Below are 22,742 nucleotides of genomic sequence, written 5' to 3' on the forward strand. Positions count from 1 at the left end.
CATTTGGGCATCTCAAAAACAAACTGCATAGTTAAAAGTAGATTCTGGTGGCCTGGTTTGGATATTTCTGTAGAAAGGCTAGTAAGAGATTGTAATTTGTGTTCTTCTGCTGACAAGACCCTCAAAACCCTCAGACCTCCCATGAGTGATTTCTTATGTCCCAGTGCACCTTGGGAAAGTGTTGCGGTAGATATCATGAGTCCTATAGGTGATTCAGAAAAATATATCATCTCCATGATGGATATTTTTTCAAAATGGCCCGTTCAAGATTATCAAGAAAATTGATACAGAAACGGTTATCACATTTTTTGATGATGTTTTCACATCAGAAGGTACTCCGGCTAACATTATTAGCGATAATGGCGTACAATTCACTTCAGAAACCATGACTCATTATTTATCTAAGTGTGGTATCTTATCTTATCTTATACGGAATTTGTTAAGCGCACGGACACCCAGAGGTTTCATGGCGCTGAAGAAACCGATGGTAGATGATAAGTAAGAAGGCAGATGGAGTAATGCTCTAACCGTGCGCTTGTTTGAATAGCCAGGTCTTCAACGCTCTCCTGAACTCTGTAAGCTTGGTACAATTCCGGATAGACAAGGGCAGAGAGTTCCAGGTTTTAGGGGCAAGGTATGCAAAGCAGGATCTACCAAGTCGTTTCTTTTTAAATGTCGGCACCGTGAGGAGGGACAGATGGGCAGAGCGGAGGTCGCGGGTCGGTTCATGTTTATTTATGAGTTGATTGATGAACCTAGGGCTTTTACCGTGGAGAGCCTTGAAAATTATACAGCCTGTCTTGAAAATGATCCGATGGGTTATAGGGAGCCAATGGAGGGAGGCCAACAACGGTTTGGCTGACTTCCTGCGATTGCTCTTGAATATTAATCTGGCCGCTTGATTTTGAACAATCTGCAGGCGTTTAACGATGGTGAGGGGAAGGCCCAGGTAGATAGAGTTGGAGAAATCTAATCGCGAGAGAACCAGTGCGAGTACTACCTGGATAAGAGCAGAACGGGTCAGCAGATGGGCTATTTTTTTAATCTTTCTTAGCTGGAAAAAGCAGGAGGAGATCACTGTTCCGGCCTGGGTTTTCAGTGAAAGGTCGGCGCTGAGAGTGACCCCTAGGCTTTTGGCTGACTGGGAGGGAGATGGGGGAGTGCCCATTGAGGATGGCCAGAAATGGGGACCCCAACTGAGGGTGCTGTTGCTAGGGAGTACCAACTCAGTCTTTCCTGGGTTCAGCTTAAGATGGTTCCGATCCATCCAGCTCTGAATGTGCAGCATGGTCTTTTGAAATTCCTCGACGGAATCTGGGGAATTGAGGGGGAATACCAGCTGCAGATCATCTGCGTAGTTGTAGATAATGACTTTTCTATTTTTCAGGGAGTGCAGTAGGGGTTTAAGATATACATTCAAAAGGAGGGGGGGACAGTGAAGAACCCTGTGGGACACCGCAGGTGGTTGGGAGTGTGGGGGCCGTGAAGTTCTCCAGCTTTACAGCCTGGGATCTGTCCGTCAAAAAGGACTTAATCCAAGCGAGAGCCACGCCACTAAGTCCGGCTTGTTCGACATGGTGTAATAGAATAGTATGGTCCACCGTGTCGAACGCGGCCGATAGGTCAAGAAGTACGAGGGCTTGGTGAATTCCATTGTCGGCGTTGGTCCTTAGAGTGTTCTGCACGGCGAGGATCACAGCTTCGGTGGAGTGAGCCTGGCGGAATCCCGCTTGGTTGGATTCCAGGTAATCTGATGTTTCGATGAAATTGGATAAGCAGCTGGTTACATAGGCTTCCAGCAGCTTTGCGCCGTAGGGGAGAAGGGAAATGGGGCGGTAGTTTGAAAGGTTAGAGGGATCGGCACCTGGTTTCTTGATTAGAGGGACCAGGGTGGCATTTTTAAAAGAATCGGGTACTATTCCTTGTGACAGGGAGGTGTTCAAATTGGGGAGTATGCCCTGAGGGAGTGCGGCATAGACTTCTTTCAGTATATGCGGGTATTAGTATTTCTACTAATGTCCGGATAGTCTGCCACAGCATGGTTGGTTTGGATGCTGTTTTTTATGATATCTATCTTCTCCTTGAAGAAATCGTTGAGTCGATTGCACATCATTTGTGATGCAGGTTTAGAGGGAGAGGTTCTAGAGTTATTGCATAGATCGTTTACGGCTCTGAAGATTTCCCGTGATTTGTTTTTAGCGTTGGAGATTTTGTCTGAGAAGAAGGTTGCTTTAGCAGATAGGATGGAGTCTTTATAATTTTTTCGGGCTGTCTTGTATGATGATCTGTCTATGGCGTGGTAGCCATGTCTCCACTTCCTCTCTAATTGGCGAAGTTCAAGTTTCTGCTTTTTTAAGTCAGAGGAAAACCATCTGTGGGCGTCCATACGACGGGCGCGAGAGAACATGGTGAGGGGAGCGTGTTCGTTACATGCAGAGCGGAGCCACTCGGTGTGTGCTTTGTCCATCAGATTGATGTCTGGTCTCTGGGTGGGGATGGAATTGGTCAGGGTGGAGAGGAACTCTTGGAGATTTAGGGATCTCCATTTCCTGGCTAACCCCCCCAGGGGCGCTTGATTTTTAGGGTGACCCTGAGTGGTGATAGAGAATTGCAATAGATAGTGGTCAGACCATATGCATGGTGAGGCCGTGGGACAGGAGATAGAGATGTTGTGAGACCAGATGTGGTCTAAGATGTGTCCCTTTTCATGAGTAGGGATCGAGACGTATTGGTGGAGGTTTAAATTAGAGAGAAGCTCAAAAAGTTCTGTGGCGTGAGATCCAGCTTCCGAGTTATTGTACCAGTAGTTGAAATCCCCTATGACCATGACCTTGTCGTAGTCGACGACTAGACCCGCTATTTGCTCAGACAAGGAAGCTGGGAAGGAGGGCATAGATGTAGGTGGTCGGTAGATCAATACTAGCGCCATGGTGCCTGTATCGTTGTCAGATTTGAAGACTAAGTTTTCCGTATCTGGTAAGTCTAGGGGAGGTAAGATGGTAAACGTATGGTTCTTATGAATGATGGCGGCAACCCCTCCCCCAGCTTTTCCTGATTTCCTATTTGCTGACAGGATGTAATAATCTGAAGGTAAGGCCGTGAGTATATCTGGCAGGGAGTCTGTAGTGAACCAAGTCTCCGTGACAAATAGAATGTCAGGACTGTCCGACTTCAGGAGCATAAATATATCTAGTTTATGTTTAACCAGAGATCTGGTGTTAAGATAGAGACATCGGAGGGTCCGGAGATTGGGTTGGGGGGGGGGGGGGGGTTTATTAGATTTAGATCCATGGGATAAGATAGGGGTCGATTCTTGAATGTAATGGTGAGAAAGAATATTGCTTGCCTTTAGGCGAGCGTGTGTAGACGGGTCGAGGGGTTGAAAAGCGGGATTATGAAGAGAATGCAAATTGAGAGAGGAATACCTGATGAGTTCTTCATTCTGCCTGGTCCCTGGGCCCGTGCAGGCGCGGACGGGCCCGGACGGGCGCAGACGGGCTCGCCTTAGGCGCGCCTTCGGCGCGCAAACGGCGCTCCCGCTGCGCTCGTCCGCTGCGCTTCCTGCCAAGGCACATGATAAAGGGGAAGAAGGGGGCGTGGCCTCAAGGGGGCGTGGCTAGCGAGCACGCCTGCGATGGCGGCCGCTGAAAGACAGCAAACAATCAATCACCGCAGCAGCGTTCAATCGGCTGCGTGGTGTGAGGGCGAAATAGAGTGGTCAGGTAAGCTTTTAAAAGTTCTTTGTTCAACAAATTAAAGCAATTTACACAATTTTAAAACAGAATAGCGTACCTCCAGAACCCGGCTTCCGCCTCAGGTCTGGGAATCTGGTTTCACACAAGACCACTTCTTTATATGATCCAAGTGTCAATGGTTTAGGTGAGAGGTACAACAGGGTTTTAAAAGGCGCCATTCAGTTAGCATGTCAAAATAATGTTCCCTGGGAAATTCGAATCTTTAAAACCTTGTGGGCATACAGAGTTGCCATTGCTGATTCAACAAAGTTTTCCCCATTTGAGCTCATGAGGGGAAGGAAACCGAGGGCTAAATGGTACCCTGGGTGGATTAAAAATTCTGGTAAAGTATATTGGTCTTCTGTTGAGGTTAAAAATAACTTATCCATCAAACATGATAAGTATAAAAAATTCTATGATACCAAACATTGTACAAAACAGGTCAGTCTTTCTGTTGGTCAATGGGTTCAAATAAAAAAACCTGGTTTTACGAAGAAAGGAGTCAGCAAATTCTTCCTTCCCCAGTGCATAGTGGCTTTAAGGAAAAATGCAGTTGTTTTGGATGATGGGAAGTGTTGGAGCCTGAAGAGAGTTGCATTATGTAACCCTCCCAAGCTCAACAGTTCTGTTACTGCTCAATCCAGTATGATAAATAACTCAGTTGAAGTTCCACGTCAACGCCTTGTTTTAAAAAAAACAAATGGTCAACAGGTTTCGTCTCAAAATAGGGATGTCAATGCTAGAGCTAAACCAATTATCAAACGCCCTGTCTCTTTGGGTGACTATGTATGTGATTAATTTCTTTTGTTTTGTGTAAAGGAGGAGATGTGTAGTGTTTCATGTCTCGTTCTGCTTTGTTCGCGTGCCTCTTGGTTTGGTCATCACGAGAACAAAGCAGAGCGAGAACATGTTTATCTTTAAAATGCGCAAGCCTGTGCACTCGTCTACATGTATATCTTTGAAATGTGCACGCTCGTGTATTCTCTCACGAGTCTACTACAGTTAAGAACTGGTGTTAGCGTTCAAAGATATGTACGTTAGGACTGTTATTGAATTGGCTGTTCGCTCCGGACAGGGCGCGTTTAAGATGTCCGGTTGAGCACTTCAATAAATTCTTTATCAATTAATTTAACGACTAAGTGTATTCATTACAGTTTGTCACTAGTTTTTTGTGACACCAGTCAAGCTGGGGCCAGGACAGGGAGGAAGGGGATGCCTGACCCCTCAGAAGGAATAGAAACCTCTCGAAGCTTCCACCACTTCAAAGTGGCTACCAGGTACAAATGATGGACACACAGACCCAACTCTTCAGTACACTTCTTGGCCAGAACACACTGCCAGGAAGAAGAGTCTCCTAGCCACAGGTACATTATAGGTAATTTGCATAATCTGTGACAAGACAAGGGCCTTGAAGGTTATGCATGATCCTTTGAATTGGACTGATATAGTGCAAGGGATCCAGGTAAAGGAATAATGGCTCCAATCTTGATGCAGTCACTTTTTCGTGACACAAAAGCTGCAACATTAACCTAATTCGAGACACAGACACACAGACACACAGACACACACAAACAAATCAACAGTTTTCTACATTTCACCTGTCCACGGAACCAAATTCACACCTGTTCTTTACTACCGAGTTTTCTAGTACTATCATAAAGAGTGCCTGAGGCATTAAACAGTGTGGGAAAGCTGAAATAAGGAGGAGACAGGCTTGTCGGTCTGTGCCTCATGTCATCTTTTCCATACAGTTGTACATGGCATTGGCAAAACGTTCTTAAAACATGCCCCTGATGGCAAAGCAATTGCTCTTTCAATTAGTCACCCCATCAACCTTGCCCAAAAACTCACCAATGTCTTGGCAATTCGTTATTTATGCCTAAATGCATTACTAGCAATTTTCAGAGTAAAATATTTAATACATTTGAATTTACCCAACAGCCGTTTCTCATATGTATTTGAGCCCCTGCCTCAATGTACCGAAATTGTAGAGTATATTAAACCTTAAAGTCCCTTACCTCAGATCTGTTGATCTTGTTTCCCTCATATCTCTGTATTTTGTGATCCTGTACAGGTTATGTAGTTCCTTTCCCTTCCCTCCTGATCAACTCTAGATTTTGCATCTTATTCTTATGGCGTTTATACTATACTCAAATAGCTTTATATTTCAGTACGCAAAATATGCAAATGTGTTTACTCTATAGATTATGCGGACACGTAAACATTTATAAATATATATTTGAAAACGTTTGTAAATACATTTCCTCTTGGCATCAGAAAAGCTGCAGCTATTTTTGAGCGATCACCTGTATATCAGTGAAGAGAAGAAAGAAATCACCATCAGGCACATGCATCAATATTGGCTGTTGCGATTCCTTAATTGCGATTAAGGAATCGCAATTAAGGAATCGCAAAAGCCTATGCATGTAGAAATCGCTGGAAAAATAGCGATTTCTAAACATTCCTTAATTGCGACTCCCAAATTGCGAGTCACAATTAAGGAATACCTCCCCATTAATTCCTATGGGCCAAGAGGCCCATAGGAATCAATGGGAAGACATTCTCAATTTGCGATTCTCAATTAGAGAATCGCAAATTGAGAATGCATTTTCAAGGGTGCAAGGGTGTCAAGACGACACCCTGTTGCACCCCTGAAATCGATCTGTGCACAAATGTTGCGCACACACATGTCCAAAGGACATGTGTGTGTGTAACCTACGACTTTGAAAAATGCACTCTAGTGCATTTTTCAAAGTTTTCCCTATTTACCATGTGGTATGATTCCACGGTAAATAGCGGGCCCACATAGCGAAATCGCTATTTTTAAAGGCATCTTGCATTGCAGTTAAGGAATCGCAATTTGCGATTCCTTAAATGCAATCGCAATTTAAGAAATCACAAAAATTTGCGATTTCTTAAATTGCGAGTGGCAAGTTGTTTCATGCATCGCAAAAGCTATTTTTGCGATCGCAAACGGCAGATTTCTGCAATTCGCTCCGTTTGCTATCGCAAAAAGCTTTGATGCATATGCCTGCATGTGCTTAAGTTGAGACAAAGACAGGGTTGGTCAAGTGTGGAGATCAGACGCGATGAGGAAAGAAAAGTGAACACAGAAAGGATGGTGATGTATAATAAAAGAAAATAGGACCGCATGATAAAATCAAGTAAGAGTAGAACTATAAGACTTCACAACTAGGCAATCATAAATCGAATAATGGGACAGACCACACTTCAAAATTTTTATCAGGACGAAAAAAATACACTTTCCATGTCGTTTCACTGAACTGACATTTGTACATGCAAGACAAAAACAGGTCCTATTTCACATCTATATTTTTAGATGACTGCAAATATTCTACAAATGTTCAGGCTGCGTAAAAAATATAGTCTTGACAGATACAATTAAAAAAGATACAAACGGTGGTTACCTTTTGAATACAAAGAAATAAATAGTATAACATGTCTGCTTCATATGGAGAACCATCTTGCTGTCTGGCTTCTTTGGTCATTAGGCATAGTCCGTAATTCAGTTCTGCTATTGGGACAGACAGAACATCTTCTCCAAAAATGATTGGTTTTCTCCCTAGAATTACAAAAACAGCATTTCTGAATCATTTGGTTACCTTCATTTTAGTATCAATTATCAATGACATTACTACCATGTTTTCCTTCTGCTCAATGCATGTTCATGTCCAAAAAGAGAAGGAGGGATTACCAAACTGAGCATGAAGACATTCAACGAAATATCACTATTACTCAGTCAGAAATAACTTTATTTCGCCAACACAACATCGGCATAAAAAGTATTCTACAGATATATATGCAGAAATAAAAAGAGCTATTATAAAAAATTTTAAATGACAAGTATTCGAACATAATTGATAATCATAAGCTAAAAACATTTGCTTGTAAGTATACAAAAATATTGCACAACCCAATGCCTTAAATTGCATATTAAATATCAAAATGGCTGTTTGATCTTCTTTTGCTCAAAGCAGATAAGAGAAAGGAGGCCAAAGAGAAACAGGTAAAAGGTTCAGACATTAACTCTAGATGATATAAAGTCACACAACATTGTTTAAAATTCATTTTACTAATAAGGGGAACAATTAATTTTTTTATTTCTTCACTATAAAATTAACAAAAGAATAAAAAATGGAGATGCTTCTGGAGTGATCGCTTGTCGCAAGGGCAAAAATGGAGTGCAGTAATCGCATATGTTTTGGGTGGATGGACTAACATAAGGGGTATATCATTTAGACGAAATCTCATTAAAATGTATCTATGTTGAAGGTTTGTGACGAACAATAGATAAGTAGAGTTTATATTAGTTAGACTTATGCTTGGGGCAGCGCAGTATAATCTAATTGTAGAAAGATTAAAATTAATATTGTGTCTCTTCGCCTGTAGATGTACCAATAGATGAGTTTTCAGTTCCTTCTTGGATATTGACCGGCACATCTTTGGATCCTCATAGAGATAATGCAGACCAACCTCCCGAAGATTTGATTCAACACAACTTAGCCATCTTATTTTACTTGCACCATCCAGTTTGAGGAGGTCGTTTACAATATCTCTAATCAGTGAGAGGGTTTCTTTACCCCAAACTGAGTGCCACATCATAATTGGTGCAATACAAATCTTGTCAATGTAAGGAACTCTCAACTCCAAGTGGCAGTTATAATTAGAACACGATTGGGGTAGGGAAACCAGATGTTTCAGAAAGGCATCTTCTATGTGCTGCAGTTTAGAGGCATCAGAGATGCCCCAAACAGCTGCACCATAAGAGGCGATAGATAAAGTTTTTGCCTCAGACCTTTTTTATCACTTCAATTGGTTTGGTCCCAAGTTTTTTCACAAATCTAAAAAGGGCCCCAATATTTTTTTCCATCAATGCTCCCCTATTTGAGACCATATTTCTCCAATTAGTATCTCGATCGAACACTAACCCTAAATACAACGTCTAATTTCACCCCTTCGACATACATTTGTGGTTGTTTCTGCTGCTTTGGGCCTGCCACTAGGACAAAGGACTTAGAATAGTTAATTTTCTGGTCCAGGTTGTTCATTAGTTTTGTGTACTCCTCCATGAGTTGACGCAGCACATTGCCGATGTGTGCAAGGATCACCGCGTCGTCGGCATAGAGGAGTATTGGACCGGAAGAGAATTAATAAAAGGAATGTCAGTGGTAGACCGTAACAATGAGGATTCTACAGCGTTAGTGTATATGGCAAATAAAAAGGGGGCAAGGACGCACGCCTGCCTCACACCCCTGTTGATTTTAAAGTGTCTTGTGCACTCTCCTCCCTTGCCAAACCGAACACAGGCTGTGGCTCCGGCATACAGGTAACAAATTACATTATTGATCTGCGTCTCAATTCCCATTGCCTCCATGATCTGCCAGAGCCTAGACTGTGCCACGCAGTCAAAAGCTGCCGACAGATCAATGAAGGCAAGGTATAAATGACCGTTCTTAGCCGCCGTGTATTTAGCTATTATTAGGCTTAAATTTAAACACTGGTCCACAGTACCCTTTCCATTTCTGAAGCCGTATTGGCATGGGATGATTAAGTTCTTTTCCTCAGCCCATTCCTCCAACCTGTTTAAAAGTAGCCGGCCCATTAATTTAGCAGTTGAATCTAATAAAGATACAGGCCTATAATTTTTTGGTACTGCTTTGTTCCCCTTTTTGTAAATGGGTACAATTACAGTCGTCTTCCATGAAGGCGACGCACCTATTCGGGCAATTGTATTAAAAACTTTCGTAAGAAGCGGGGCCCAGAGATCTTGATTATCTAAAATGAAGTCAGTTGGGACAACATCGGGTCCAGGTGCCTTCGCTCTTTCACATTGGTTAAGAGCGTGTCTTGTTTCTTCCAGAGTAAAGAGTATAATATCTCCTGATATAAATGGTACTAGAGAGGGGGACTGAACAGTTACCTCCTGCAATCTACCAAACAGTCCTTCAAAATGTGAAACCCACGCCTCCCTGTCCACATGAGTATCTGTCGTCAGCATTGTTTAATCTTTAAGAAAAGGAGCATTGATCAGTGAACCTAAATCCTGTGAGCCATTTAATACGGCCGCCCTTTGTAATCTTTCCCACCACTACTTTTTAAAAAAGTTTTAGCCTTGTCAGCCTTGCTTTTTCATATGACTGTTTTAGAGACTTCACCAAATTCTGGTCTCTGGGTTTTGTCTTTAAAGCCAGATGAAGCTTTTTAAGTGACTTCATACATTCATCATCGAACCAGGCAGGGCCCTATGATGCCCATTAGATATGGAGCGTAGGAGGAGCCTAGCGCGCACCCAAGATGGCCGCGTAGGTGCGAGGCTCCCGAGGACCTCCGCGACCTCCTGCATAAATCCTGACCGAATCCTGTCCTAGATGAGGGGACTGTGTTTGTGAACCCGAGTTGAGGTGACGCCCGTTTTCCGTTTTCAATTCGGACTTCGGACACCGGCGGGAGCACCGATTAAGGTTTGCGGCCTTCTCCACACCGGCCCCCCCTACTAGAGTTGTGGGGCGATCCGGCGACAAAGTGAATAACAGCGGCGGGCAAGGCTGGGCGACTCGCGCACCCCGCACTTTCACTTTCGCTTTTGCGCCCTCCTTGCTGCCAGGCGAGGTAGGGTCGCGAAGCGGTGTGCGGTGGTGTGGCCTCGTTGGGGTGCCCTGCCGGCCCGCCGGCTGCGGTCCGTCCTGCGGAGCGGTGGTCGCCCCCCCCCCAGAGCCCTTGAACGGGATTGTCTACCCCCTTTTTGAGGAGATTGGCTCGATTTGGGGACCGCGACCATGGCCACAAAACAAGATGGCGACCGGGCTAAGGTGAAGTCGACCCGTCGTGGCGCGGCCCATCAATCCAACAACATGGACCGCTACACCCTCCAGAAGGGATCTCCAGAGGCGCTGCGTAGGTCCCCTACGGGCCCGACTGATGCTCCTGCTCTGCCCACGGACCTGACCCTCCGAGACGTCATGGGCGCCATCGCCGAGATGAAGGCCTCGGTGGACCAGCGCTTTGACACTCTGGCGCAGAAGATCGACTCGGTCCTCGTGGACGTGGGCCTCGTGAGAGCCGATCTGTCAAAAACAAATGACCGGGTCGATTCTTTGGCCCACTCTACCTCGGGCCTCACATCTGACGTGGCGGCCCTCCAACAGGAGGTGCGCAGGCTTGGCCAGGCGAGCGCCCTGATGCATCGTCGACTGGAGGATTCCGAGGGTCGGGCCCGGAGAAACAACGTCCGCATTATCGGGGTGCCGGAGGGACGCGAGGCAGAGGCAGCGGATCTGTTTGTGGAGGACTTGGTCCTCACCCATCTCCAGCCTCGGGGGCTGAGTAAATTCTTTGCAGTGGAACGTGCCCACAGGGTCCCCGGGGGTAGGCCTAAGGCCGGAGCCCCTCCGAGGCCTCTCATCGCCCGGATTTTCAATTTTCGGGACAGGGACGCTATCCTGCAGACTTCCAGGCTACAAGGGCCGGTCAGACTTGACAATATGGATGTAAATTTCTATCCTGACTTTACTCCGGCGGTCCAAAAGCAGAGACTGAGCTTTCTCGGTGTCAAACGTCGCCTACGGGACCTGAATCTCAAATATGCGATGCTTTTTCCGGCTAAGCTGAGGGTGGAGGTGGATGGCCGCACGCACTTTTTTGATCGTCCCGAGGCGGCCGGGGACTGGCTGGACACTTTGCCCGGAGATCGGGGCCGGGGGGGTGGGGGGGGAGCGGTTGGTGGGGAGGGCCCGCCGGATCAGGACTGAGGGACTAATGGTAGGCCTTGCTCTGGACTGTGTTATTGTCACCATTGACTGTTAGGGTAAGTTCCCCTCCTGTGGAGGTCGTGTGGGGTCTCTTGGGGGATCTCCCTCCTCCTCTGGGGGACTAGTTAGTTTTCTTTCTATGGGGCGACAGGCACACTGCACTTTGGGGGGGCTGTTTGGGCTCATGCAGGGGTGCAGGGTGGGGGGAGTTCTGTTGGGATGGGTGGGTTGGGGTGGGGTGTGGTTCGTTTCTACCGCAAGGCAAACCCTTCATTGTATTGGTGTTTTTGAGATGCTCTCGGGGGGACAAATGATGGCTTCTGTATGTGATGGGGGGTAGGGACCTGACTTTGTTGTCCTGGAACGTTAACGGACTGGGTGATAGGATTAAGCGGGGTGTGGTCCTGCAATATCTGAAACGAATTTCGCCTGATGTGGTCTTTTTGCAGGAGACACACCTCATTGGTAACTCCTTTTGTGCCATGAATCGACGTGGCTATCGTTTGGTGGCCCACTCGGGCTTCACATCAGGCTCACGAGGGGTGGGCATTATGGTCAAGACCTCGCTCCCGCTAGAAATAGACGAGGTGCGCCATGATGAGAGGGGACGTTACACTGTCTTGGTGGGGAGAATGGAGGGCAAAGTAGTCGTCTTTGTCTCAGTGTACGTCCCACCGGGGTTACAGTCCACCACCTTTGCGGACCTGGGACGCCTCCTGCTTGACCTTCCGGGGGGGCTTCTGGTGGTTGGGGGGGACTTCAATGCGGTGGCCTCTGGGACTATGGATCGCTATCCCCCTAGGGACCTCCCCCGGGCACAAGCGTGGCTGTCTGGCCTTTTGGACACACTGGGATTGGTGGACTGTTGGCGTCTAAAGCATCCCACTCAGCTGCAATACACCTTCCATTCGGGGGCCCATGGTAGCCTTTCGCGGCTTGATCATGTCCTTGTCCCTGCGGCCTATGCCGGGAGAGTGGGGGAGGTGCGCCATCTGGCGCGGGGTATTTCAGATCATTCCCCACTCCTGTTGCACTTTGATGTCTTCCCGAGGGGGGAGGGCAGGGTAGCTCCAATCAATGCCTGGTACCTGCGCGACCCCACTATTCGTGCTGACTTGATTAAATCCTTGCAACGGTATTTTGAGGAGAATGTGGGGTCTGTCCCGTCGGCCATCTCCCTGTGGGAGGCTTTCAAGACAGTGCTTAGAGGGGAGGCCCTCTCCTTTATTTCCCATGCCCGGAGGCGCGCACAGGAGGAGGTGACCCGGGTGGAGGCCGAAATTACTGAACTGGAGGGTGATCTGGGGAGTGGGGTGACTGACGCTGCGCTGCACGTTCTACACCTTAAGCAGGCGGCCTATAGGTCCCTCGTCACGGAGGCGGCCAGGGGCCTCAGCAGAGAGCAACAGGGGCGATTGTATGATGTGGGTGATAAGGCTGGCAAGTTGATTGCGTGGTTGGATAAGAAGGAGAGAGCTAGTCGTGTGGTCCCGCTGATTGAGAGAATGGATGGTGTACGTGTTACTGAGCCGGAAGGCATTGTCTCTTGCTTCGCGGATTATTTCCGCGGGGTATATTCCCCGGTTTCTCCCTGCCCGGAGGAGGATTCCCATGCCCTGCTGCGTGACATCGCGCTGCCCTCCCTCTCAATGGAGGACAGGGAGTTGATGGATGCCGCCCCCACCTCGGACGAAATTGCCCTCGCCATCCGCTCGGTCGCTTCTGGCAAGGCCATGGGCCCGAACGGCATTCCTATCGAGTTGTATAAACTGCGACCGGATGTACTGGCACCCCACCTCCGCGCAATGTTCCTTGCGGCCCACTCGCGGGGCTCCCTCCCGCCGGACCAGCGTCTGGCTACCATCGTGGTTATCCACAAGGAGGGGAGACCGCGAGACCGGGTTACATCGTACCGGCCTATCTCGCTCTTGAACGCGGAGCCTAAAATCCTCGCCAAGGTGCTCGCCAATCGGCTGGTCGGCGTGGTGGGCGATTTGGTCCACCAAGACCAGTCCGGCTTTATTCCCCATCGCAATACGGCCCTTAATCTGCGGCGCTTGCACGGGGTGCTCGCGCGTGTTCCGTTCGTGCGGGAGCCGGCCATCTTGGCGTCCTTGGACGCCACCATGGCGTTCGACACGCTCGAATGGCCCTACATCTGGGCGATGCTGGCGAAATTTGGATTTGGCCCGGGATTCATCAGTTGGGTCAAATTGTTGTACTCGGACCCATTGGCACAGGTGGTGGTGAATGGTCGAGTCTCGGCCCCATTCGTGCTGGGACGGGGCACGCGACAGGGTTGTCCCCTGTCGCCGCTCCTTTTTGCACTGGCCTTGGAACCCCTGGCGGAGTGGCTGCGGTGGCACCCTTCTATCCGAGGTCTCCGTTGGACCCCCGAGTATGAGGACCGCGTGTCCCTCTACGCTGACGATATCCTTTTGTACTTAGCCTCCCCGCGCAAATCACTGATTGTCCTGGTCGATGTTCTGCGCTCCTTTGGCCGTAATTCAGGCCTTGTCATCAACTGGGCTAAATCCTGTGTCTATGTGCTTTCCGGGGAGGCTCCTGTCCTCCCTCGGGGTTGTCCGATCCAGATTGCCTCGCAGGGATTTCGATACCTGGGGGTCTATATTACGCTGGACCCGGTGGCCCGCTACGAGCGAAATTTGCTTCCCCCCCTCCAGCGCTTGAAGGAGGACGTCGCGCGCTGGCGGCGCTTGCCGCTTTCGCCGCTCGGCCGGGCGGCATTGTTCAAGATGATGTCATTGCCGCGCTTTCTGTACGCTCTCCAGAACACTATGGACTTGGTCCCGGCGCGCTACTTCCGTGAGGTGGAAAGCTTACAGCGCCGTCTGTTTTGGGACGGGAGGCCGCGTATAGCCCTGGCAAAATTGACGCTCCCGTGGTACGACGGAGGGATTGCCCTCCCGGATATTAAGCGGTATTACTGGGCCTCCCAGTTAGCTGCAATTAATCACGGCTTCTATGGGCCCGCCCTAAACCCGGCATTTGAAATGGACAAAATGCTCCTGCCCAGTGGCGACTACAATCGAGCGCTCTACACTAGCGTGCCCGATTCCCGCTTGACGGGACCCACGCGTGTCATGGTGCGAGTATGGCACGCGGCTAATGCAGCTATGGGATGGAAGGACCGTTTGACCCGGGCGTCACCGTTGTATGCGTCGGAGAGGCTGGGCTCTTTGTGGACCTCGAAGGGCTTCGAGAGGTGGGACATGATAGGCATCAGTACAGTGGGAGATCTCTGGACGAGGGGAGGATTCAAAACATTCGAGACGCTGCAGGCGGAGTTTCAGCTGCAGGGCAGTGAATACTTTCGCTACCTGCAGGTCCGTCACGCATTGGGTTCCGTCTTCCCAGACGTGGCCTCCATCCCAGAGTCCTCCCCCCTGGAGGATAGAGTGCTAGATGGCCACGTTCCGGACAGCACGATCTCCCTCATTTACAAGAAATTGATAAATGACCGCTCGGGCTTACTGACTGGCCTCCGCGAGGCTTGGGTTGCCGATGGGCTGGAGTTGGACGACGAGGACTGGATTTCCGCGGTGGCCTCTCCGAAGGAGGTGGCCATCCCGGCTCGCCTTCGCTTCGTCCAGCTTAAGATACTCCACCGGGTGTATATGACGGGGCCAAGGCTTCTGCGTATGGGCTATGCCGAGGATGGATTGTGTAAGCGTGGGTGTGGTGCTTTGGCGACTTTTTTGCACATTCTGTGGGAATGTCCGAGGGTGGAGCGATTCTGGCGTGGTGTGCATGAGGTCCTGCGAGCGGTTACACATGTCGCGCTGTTGCCTGAAGCGAGGAGATGCTTGCTGAATGTGTGGGAAGGATTAGTTACTTACCTGTAATCCTAGTTCTCATCCAGGGGTATACTCATCAAAGTCATAATCTATGAATAATCCCCGCCCATGTGCGGGATCCCGGAGCATATAGAAAATACATATATATAAATATATATATATATATATACATATGTGAAAACATATAAATGCAGCCTAATAATGTTCAAAACATGGCAATGCTGTAAATTACATATTTTTGCATAGTAGTGCCCCCGTAACCCGTAAGGAAAAAAGGAAGCATCAGGCAAATTATAACACAGCACTGCTTTATTGCCATAAAGCAACATGTAATTGTAGGCATTCGCCAGTAGGCTGCAGTAGAGTATCAAGAATCCAAGAAAACTGACACCTTGCCTTTAAGGCATTAGAGTAGGGGGACCGTGCCTTTAAGGCCTGCCCGTGACCCCCTGCTCCCATGATGCACTACAGGTGACAGTTGGGCCAGTTCTTTTTGGCGGTGCCTCCGCACCTGAGTAGATCTGCCTTCCATACATCACTTATTTAAAGAGAAAACATTGCTCGTCCGGGGAGGTGGGTGGGTCGCTTATGACTTTGATGAGTATACCCCTGGATGAGAACTAGGATTACAGGTAAGTAACTAATCCTTCTCATCCAGGGGATACTCATCAATAGTCATAATCTATGAATAGAGTAGCAAGCCCATACCCAAAGTCTCGCGGACGAGCAACAAAGCAGTTAAAACATACATTAAAAAACACATCTTGCATTACAGTTATGCGAATAGGTTCCTCAAAGAGGCCTGCCCCACCTGGGCGTCGGCCTGTGCGTCTGAATCTAGGCAATAATGGCGCGTGAAAGTATGGACTGAGCGCCATGTAGCCGCTTTACAGATCTCAGACATGGGAACGTTGCGAAGGAGTGCTACCGTAGAAGCCTTCCCCCGAGTAGAGTGTGCTCTAGGTTTACCCTGCAGAACTTTGTGGGACAGTTGGTAAGCCAAAGCTATACAAGAGACAATCCATCTAGAGATAGATCTCTTGGCCGCAGCCAGCCCGGTATTAGTGGGTCCATAGTTAACAAAGAGCCTGTCTGACTTTCTAAGAGTAAGGGTCTTAGCTAGATAGAATTTCAAAACCCTCCGGAGGTCAAGAGAGTGTAGAGCTCTCTCCGGGGGTGTGGTCGGCTGAGGAAAGAAGGTGGGCAACGTGATCACCTGATTAATATGGAAGTCCGAAACCACCTTGGGCAGGAAGCTCGGATGAGTACGGAGCACCACCCTATTAGCATGAAACACCGTGTAAGGTTCCTTGCAGCAGAGGGCCTGAATTTCACTAACCCTACGGGCCGAAGTGATGGCTACTAAGAAGGCAGCCTTCCAGGTCAGATGCTGCAAGGAGGCCTTATGAATCGGCTCAAAAGGACCTCCCATCAGTTTAGAGAGAACGATGTTCAGTTCCCAGGAAGGGGAAGGAGACCTCACAGGTGGGTAAACTTTCTTAAGCCCTTCTAAGAAATCCTTTACCACTGGCATCTGAAAGAATGAGGTCTGGGTAGGAGACTTCCTATAGGCTGTAATAGCAGCTAAGTGTACTCTGATGGAAGAGTACTTTAACCCAGACTTCGCCAAGTACAGTAAGTAGGGGAGAATAACCTGTTCTTGACCCCGGATCGGATCAAGGGTGTTATCTCTACACCAGAAGCAGAATCTTTTCCATTTAAAGCCATACGACTTCCTCGTGGAGGGCCTCTTCGCCTCCCGAAGAATGCTCATACAGTCCGGTGGAAGGTCTAGATGTCCGTACTGGATGAATTCAGGAGCCATGCCGTCAAGCGGAGGGAGGGGAGATTGGGGTGGAACACTCTCCCCTTGTCCTTGGTCAGCAAGTTCGGCAGGCATGGCAACCTCCTCTGTGGTACCTCCGACAGCTGGAGTAGATCCGGGTACCACCACTGCCGGGGCCACTCCGGTGCTATTAGGATCATCCGAGTTCTGGCCCTGTAGAACTTCTGAATCACAGCCGGGATGAGAGGGAGAGGAGGAAAAGCGTAAAGCAATGTCCTCGACCAGCTGATCAAAAGCGCGTTCCCCTGCGACCCCCGTTGAGGGAACCTGGAGGCGAAGACGGGGCATTTTTTGTTGTCCGCGTCTGCGAACAGATCGATGTCTGGTATGCCCCACAAGCGGAAGATGTCTTGAGCGACGCCTTCGTTGAGCACCCAGTCGTGCGCTTCGACGAAGTCTCTGCTGAGGCCGTCCGCCTGCACGTTCAGGGTCCCTGGCAGGTGAACAGCGACGATCGTCAGGTTTCTCGCCAGAAGCCATTTCCAGATTGACTGGGCCTCCAGAGACAGTACCCGTGATCTGGTCCCTCCTTGCTTGTTCAGATAGAACATAGTTGTGGTGTTGTCCGTCTGAACCTGAACATAGTTGGTCTGCAGGGATGGGTACAGGGACTTGAGAGCGAGATGGACTGCTCGTAGCTCCAAGAAGTTGATGTGATAGCTCTGCTCGGTAGCGGACCAGAGACCTTGTACTTGAAGCCGGCCCATATGAGCCCCCCAGCCCTGCATGGAGGCGTCTGTGACCACCGTCTGTGTCGGAGGCGCCTGATGGAATGGGACGCCGTGAAGCAGATGGGAGCGCTTCATCCACCACCGGATGGAATCTTTGGCGGCTTGATGAAGGGTAATGTGATCTTCCCAGCGGCCGGTCCTCTGCGACCACTGATCCTCTAGGTCTTGTTGCAGAGGACGCATGTGCAGACGTGCGTTGGGCACGATGTAGATGCACGAGGCCATGGATCCCAGGAGAGATGACACTTGTCTGGCTGTGGGATATTCCGTGCTGAGAAGCGTGCAGCTTTTTTGCAGCATGGAGGATAACCTCTCCTCCGAAGGACACACGCTTGCGCTTGAGGAGTCTAGAGAGGCGCCCAGGTAGTGGATCCGCTGAGTTGGATTGAGGATCGACTTCCGGTAGTTGACCTGAAGGCCCAACGAGTGTAGAAGGTTTAGGCAGAACGAGAGATGACTCTGGAGTTGAACCGGGGTGGAACTTTTTAAGAGCCAGTCGTCTAGATATGGGTAGACGAATATCTTCCGTTTGCGGAGAAATGCAGCCACCACCGCCATGCACTTTGAGAACGTTCGTGGCGCGGACTTGAGGCCGAATGGCAGGACTTTGTATTGATAATGTTGGTGAAAGATGCGAAATCTGAGAAACTTCCGATGTTTCGCTGAGACAGGAATGTGGAAGTATGCATCCTGTAAATCGATGGCACACATCCAGTCCCCTTGGTGTAGATGTGGGAAGATCTGGTGCAGTGCTAGCATCCTGAATTTTTCCCTTCTGAGAAATCTGTTGAGTAGGCGGAGATCGAGGATGGGTCTGTAGTCTCCGATCGCTCCTCTTTTCTGAACAAGAAAATACCGGGAGTACACTCCCCGATTTCTCTGCCTGTTTGGAACTTCCTCTATGGCGTTTTTGGAGAGGAGAGTGGCAACTTCGTCCTTTAAAAGCTTGTTTTGGCTGAGAGGGAGTGGCTGTTTCCGTGGGGGTACCTGCGGAGGGGGAGATTTGAACCTCAGCAAGTAGCCACGCTCTACAATACTCAGCACCCATTTGTCGTTTGTAATTGTATTCCACTCTGCCAGGTGAGCGGTGACACTTCCTCCCACCGGAGTGGCGAACGAGTGCGGAGGAAGTAAGTTTTCACTGCTTGGGAGGTTGCTTGTTAGAGGACTGCTGCTGTTTAGCATTTCCTCTTCCTCTGCCCCGGCCCCTTTGCTGAAACTGGGACCTCTGTTGGTTTTGAGAGGACCATTGGGGCGTTTGAACGCGCTGGTGAAAAGCACGTTTGTCGCCCTGGCGAAAGCGCTTGCGGAACTCTTTGCGTTTTTCCAGTCCCACAGCCTTTACAGTGTCCAATTCCGTTTTCATCTTGCTCATTTGGTCGTCCGCATGAGCTCCAAATAGCGATGATCCATTAAACGGCAGGTTAAGAATCCTTTTCTGCGCATCTGGTTTGAGGGCTGTTAATCTGAGCCAGGCCGAACGGCGGGAGCAGATGCCATGGGAGTAGCCATGCGCGGCTAGGTCTGATGCATCCGCCGCTGCGCTTATTACTTGGTTTGCCACCAGTCCGCCTTCATGTAGGATCTCCGTGAAGTCCTGCCTGTCCTCCCTAGGCAATCTCTCCACGAATCTGGCCAGGGAATCCCATAGGGAACGATCATACCTCCCTAGCAGGGCTGAAGCGCTAGCGACCTTCATATGCGCAGCAGATGTGTTGCACATTCTCCTGCCGTAGGAGTCCATCAGCTTGCTGTCCTTCTCAGGGGGGACAGAAGCAGATATTGAGGCTGAGTGAGACTTCATGGCCGCCGCCACTATCACCGAATCCGCTGGCGGGTCCGCCCTCAAGAATAAAGGGTCCTCGGCCGGAGCCTTGTACTTCTTTGCTATTCTCGAGGGGACCGAGCCCACTGTAGCCGGTGTAAGGAACGTGGCCATCGCTGGTTCTAACAATCCTGGCACCAACGGGAGCAGAGGTCTGGGAGCTGACCGATGGTGTAAAGTGTCAAAGATCACAGAAGTGGGTGCCTGAGGGGCGTGCAGTGCGATGTTCAACTTTTGCGCCCCTCTACCCAGGACGTCCGAGAAAGTTATAATGTCATCCACCGGGGACACTCGCGATGGAGGCGTGGATGAAAAAGTAGGAGAGTAGTCCCGGACTGAGGATCTTGTGGATGCAGTCCCAGTGGACGACCTGGTGCGTCGCCTCTTGTGGGAGCGTTCGCTTTGGTGAGCCCTTGATCCTGATCTGCGCTTGGACGGAGATCTTGGACGTTTTGGCGCGGTGCGACGGTCCCTGGAACGAGACCGGCGTGGTGAAATTGGCCGTGGATCCCTCGGAGGCGATTTACTCCTGCGCGGTGGGGAGTACATGCGGGAGTAGTCCGATCCCGGACTCCGACATGCGGCAGCGCCCACATCTCGTAACCAGCGCGGTGACAGTCCAAACCGCTCTGGAGCCTCGGGTGATCTTTCTGGAGATATTTGCACGATGTGCAGTCCCGGAGATGATGACTGTTCTCCTGGGGACCTCTCCGCGGGCGGTCCAGTCTTCGCCCTCGACGTCGAATCCCTTGACGTCGTCGACGTCTGCGTCACCATCGGCAAGTGTGAGGTATGCCGCTCTGGCACCTGACGTCGGCTAGATGATCTCGACGTCGGCCGTGTCTTCGACGTCGACCTCTCTCGCCGTCGACTGGGCGACTTCGACGTCGACCTCTCTCGACGTCGACTGGGCGACTTCGACGTCGACCTCTCTCGACGTCGACCTCTCTCTCGACGCCGACTGGGCGACTTCGACGTCGACCTCTCTCGACGTCGACGTGGTGATCTTGACGGCGACCTCTCTCGACGTCGACTTCTTGACGTCGATCTTCCTCTCGACGTCGACCTTCTATGTCGCCGAGTGGGGGTAACCATCGACGGCGACCGGCCCACTCGCGGCGGAATGTACGTCGCCGCATCTCTCGACGTCGACCCCCTCGAGGGTGGCGGAGAGTGTCTCGACGTCGACGGAAGCCTCGACGTCGACGGAGACAGTTCAGATGTCACCAGACTAGCAGCCTTCGAGCCCGAAGGGCCGCCTCTCGACGCCGACTTACTTTTGCGCGGCGGAGACTCTTGATGGTGGGATGAATCCCTTGACGCCGAAGTTCTCTGCCTCTTCGCCGGCATCCTCGACGTCGACGGCGAACCTCTTGGACTCCTGGTCTTCTTGGAGCCCGGGGAGCTGGTATGTCGCCGTTTCTGTACTTGCGTAGCTGAAGAAGGTGGTCTTGATGAGGAATGCTCGCCTTCACGACGGCTTCGTTCCTTCTCCAGTCTTGCATGCAGTTTAATGCGCTCTCTGTCCCTCAGAGTGCGCTTTGAGAACTTCTGGCAGTGGGGACACTGGTCAGGATCGTGTTTTGATGGTAAACACACAATACACACCGAGTGTGGATCCAACAGTGCCATTTTATTACCACAAGAAGGGCATTTCCTGAATAAAGGAGACATTCTGACTGGAAAAAAATTGGAAAATTCACTGGAACCAGCAGAATTAGCCCTTATAAGCCAGAAAACGTCGAAAAAAGCTAGAAAAAGCTGTAATTCAAAATTTCAGTCAAAAAACTGAAGAGCTCAAGCTCCAGGATCCTCACAGAAGGAGCCGGAAAAAAGAACTGGCCCAACTGTCACCTGTAGTGCATCATGGGAGCAGGGGGTCACGGGCAGGCCTTAAAGGCACGGTCCCCCTACTCTAATGCCTTAAAGGCAAGGTGTCAGTTTTCTTGGATTCTTGATACTCTACTGCAGCCTACTGGCGAATGCCTACAATTACATGTTGCTTTATGGCAATAAAGCAGTGCTGTGTTATAATTTGCCTGATGCTTCCTTTTTTCCTTACGGGTTACGGGGGCACTACTATGCAAAAATATGTAATTTACAGCATTGCCATGTTTTGAACATTATTAGGCTGCATTTATATGTTTTCACATATGTATATATATATATATATATTTATATATATGTATTTTCTATATGCTCCGGGATCCCGCACATGGGCGGGGATTATTCATAGATTATGACTATTGATGAGTATCCCCTGGATGAGAACCGACCGATTACTCGGTTCCGCAGACGCGATGGGTGACTCTGGGATATATGATAGCTAAACGTGACATTGCTCAACTGTGGGGATCCCAGAGGCCCCCGGCGGTGTCGGCCTGGAAAGAACACATGGATTGGTGCATGTTCCGAGAAAAGGTGGTGTATGTGGCGCGGGGTAAGCCTGGGGCATGGGTGAAGATATGGGGCCCCTGGAACGCCTACCGCGGGGGTATTTGCGAGCCGCCGTTGTTGCCTCCCGCTTCACCAGCTCCATCCCCCTAGTTGACCCCCTCCCTCAGCCCCGGGCACATTGTTCTCCCAGTCCCGGATCTGTTTCCCTTCCCCTCTCTGGATTTCTTTGGATGGTTGGGGTCCCCCACTTGAGGAGCACGTGTCGTCATTTTCGATCGCGGGTTGCCTTGCGGGTGTGGTTTTATGTTGTTGTGTTGTATAAAACGAAACCGTATTGTGGGCTCAGAGTCGTGTGGCCCACGTTGTTGATACCTCCTGCTTTATCGTCTCTGCAAAGCCAAGTGCCTCATTGTATGTATGTCATTTGCTTCTGTCACTTTAGCGGCCGGCCGGAAGGTTGTAGGCCCATACCTGTATATATTTGAGATTGCAATAAACGGTTTCAAAAAAAAAAAAAAAAAAAAAAAAAAGATATGGAGCGTAGTAAATTACTTTTCATTTCTAATAAAATTCGCTCAAAAGCAGATATTATGGCGTTATCAGTCATTGGATCTAGACCGGT

General features: G+C 49.6%; 1 protein-coding gene across 6 annotated transcripts in view; it reads right to left on the reverse strand.

Moving 5' to 3' along the window:
* LOC146855984 (transcriptional regulator QRICH1-like) overlaps nucleotides 1-22,742 on the reverse strand; it is a 234,324-nt gene that overhangs the window by 91,446 nt on the left and 120,136 nt on the right. For all 6 annotated transcript variants that reach the window (XM_085653935.1, XM_085653937.1, XM_085653931.1 and 3 more), the window contains one exon: nucleotides 7,163-7,317. In XM_085653935.1, the coding sequence (XP_085510061.1) occupies nucleotides 7,163-7,317 (155 nt within the window). The remainder of the gene's footprint in view (nucleotides 1-7,162; nucleotides 7,318-22,742) is intronic.

This window comes from Triturus cristatus, chromosome 4_1, assembly GCF_964204655.1.
Source record: "Triturus cristatus chromosome 4_1, aTriCri1.1, whole genome shotgun sequence".
Classification (NCBI taxonomy): Eukaryota; Metazoa; Chordata; class Amphibia; order Caudata; family Salamandridae; genus Triturus; species Triturus cristatus.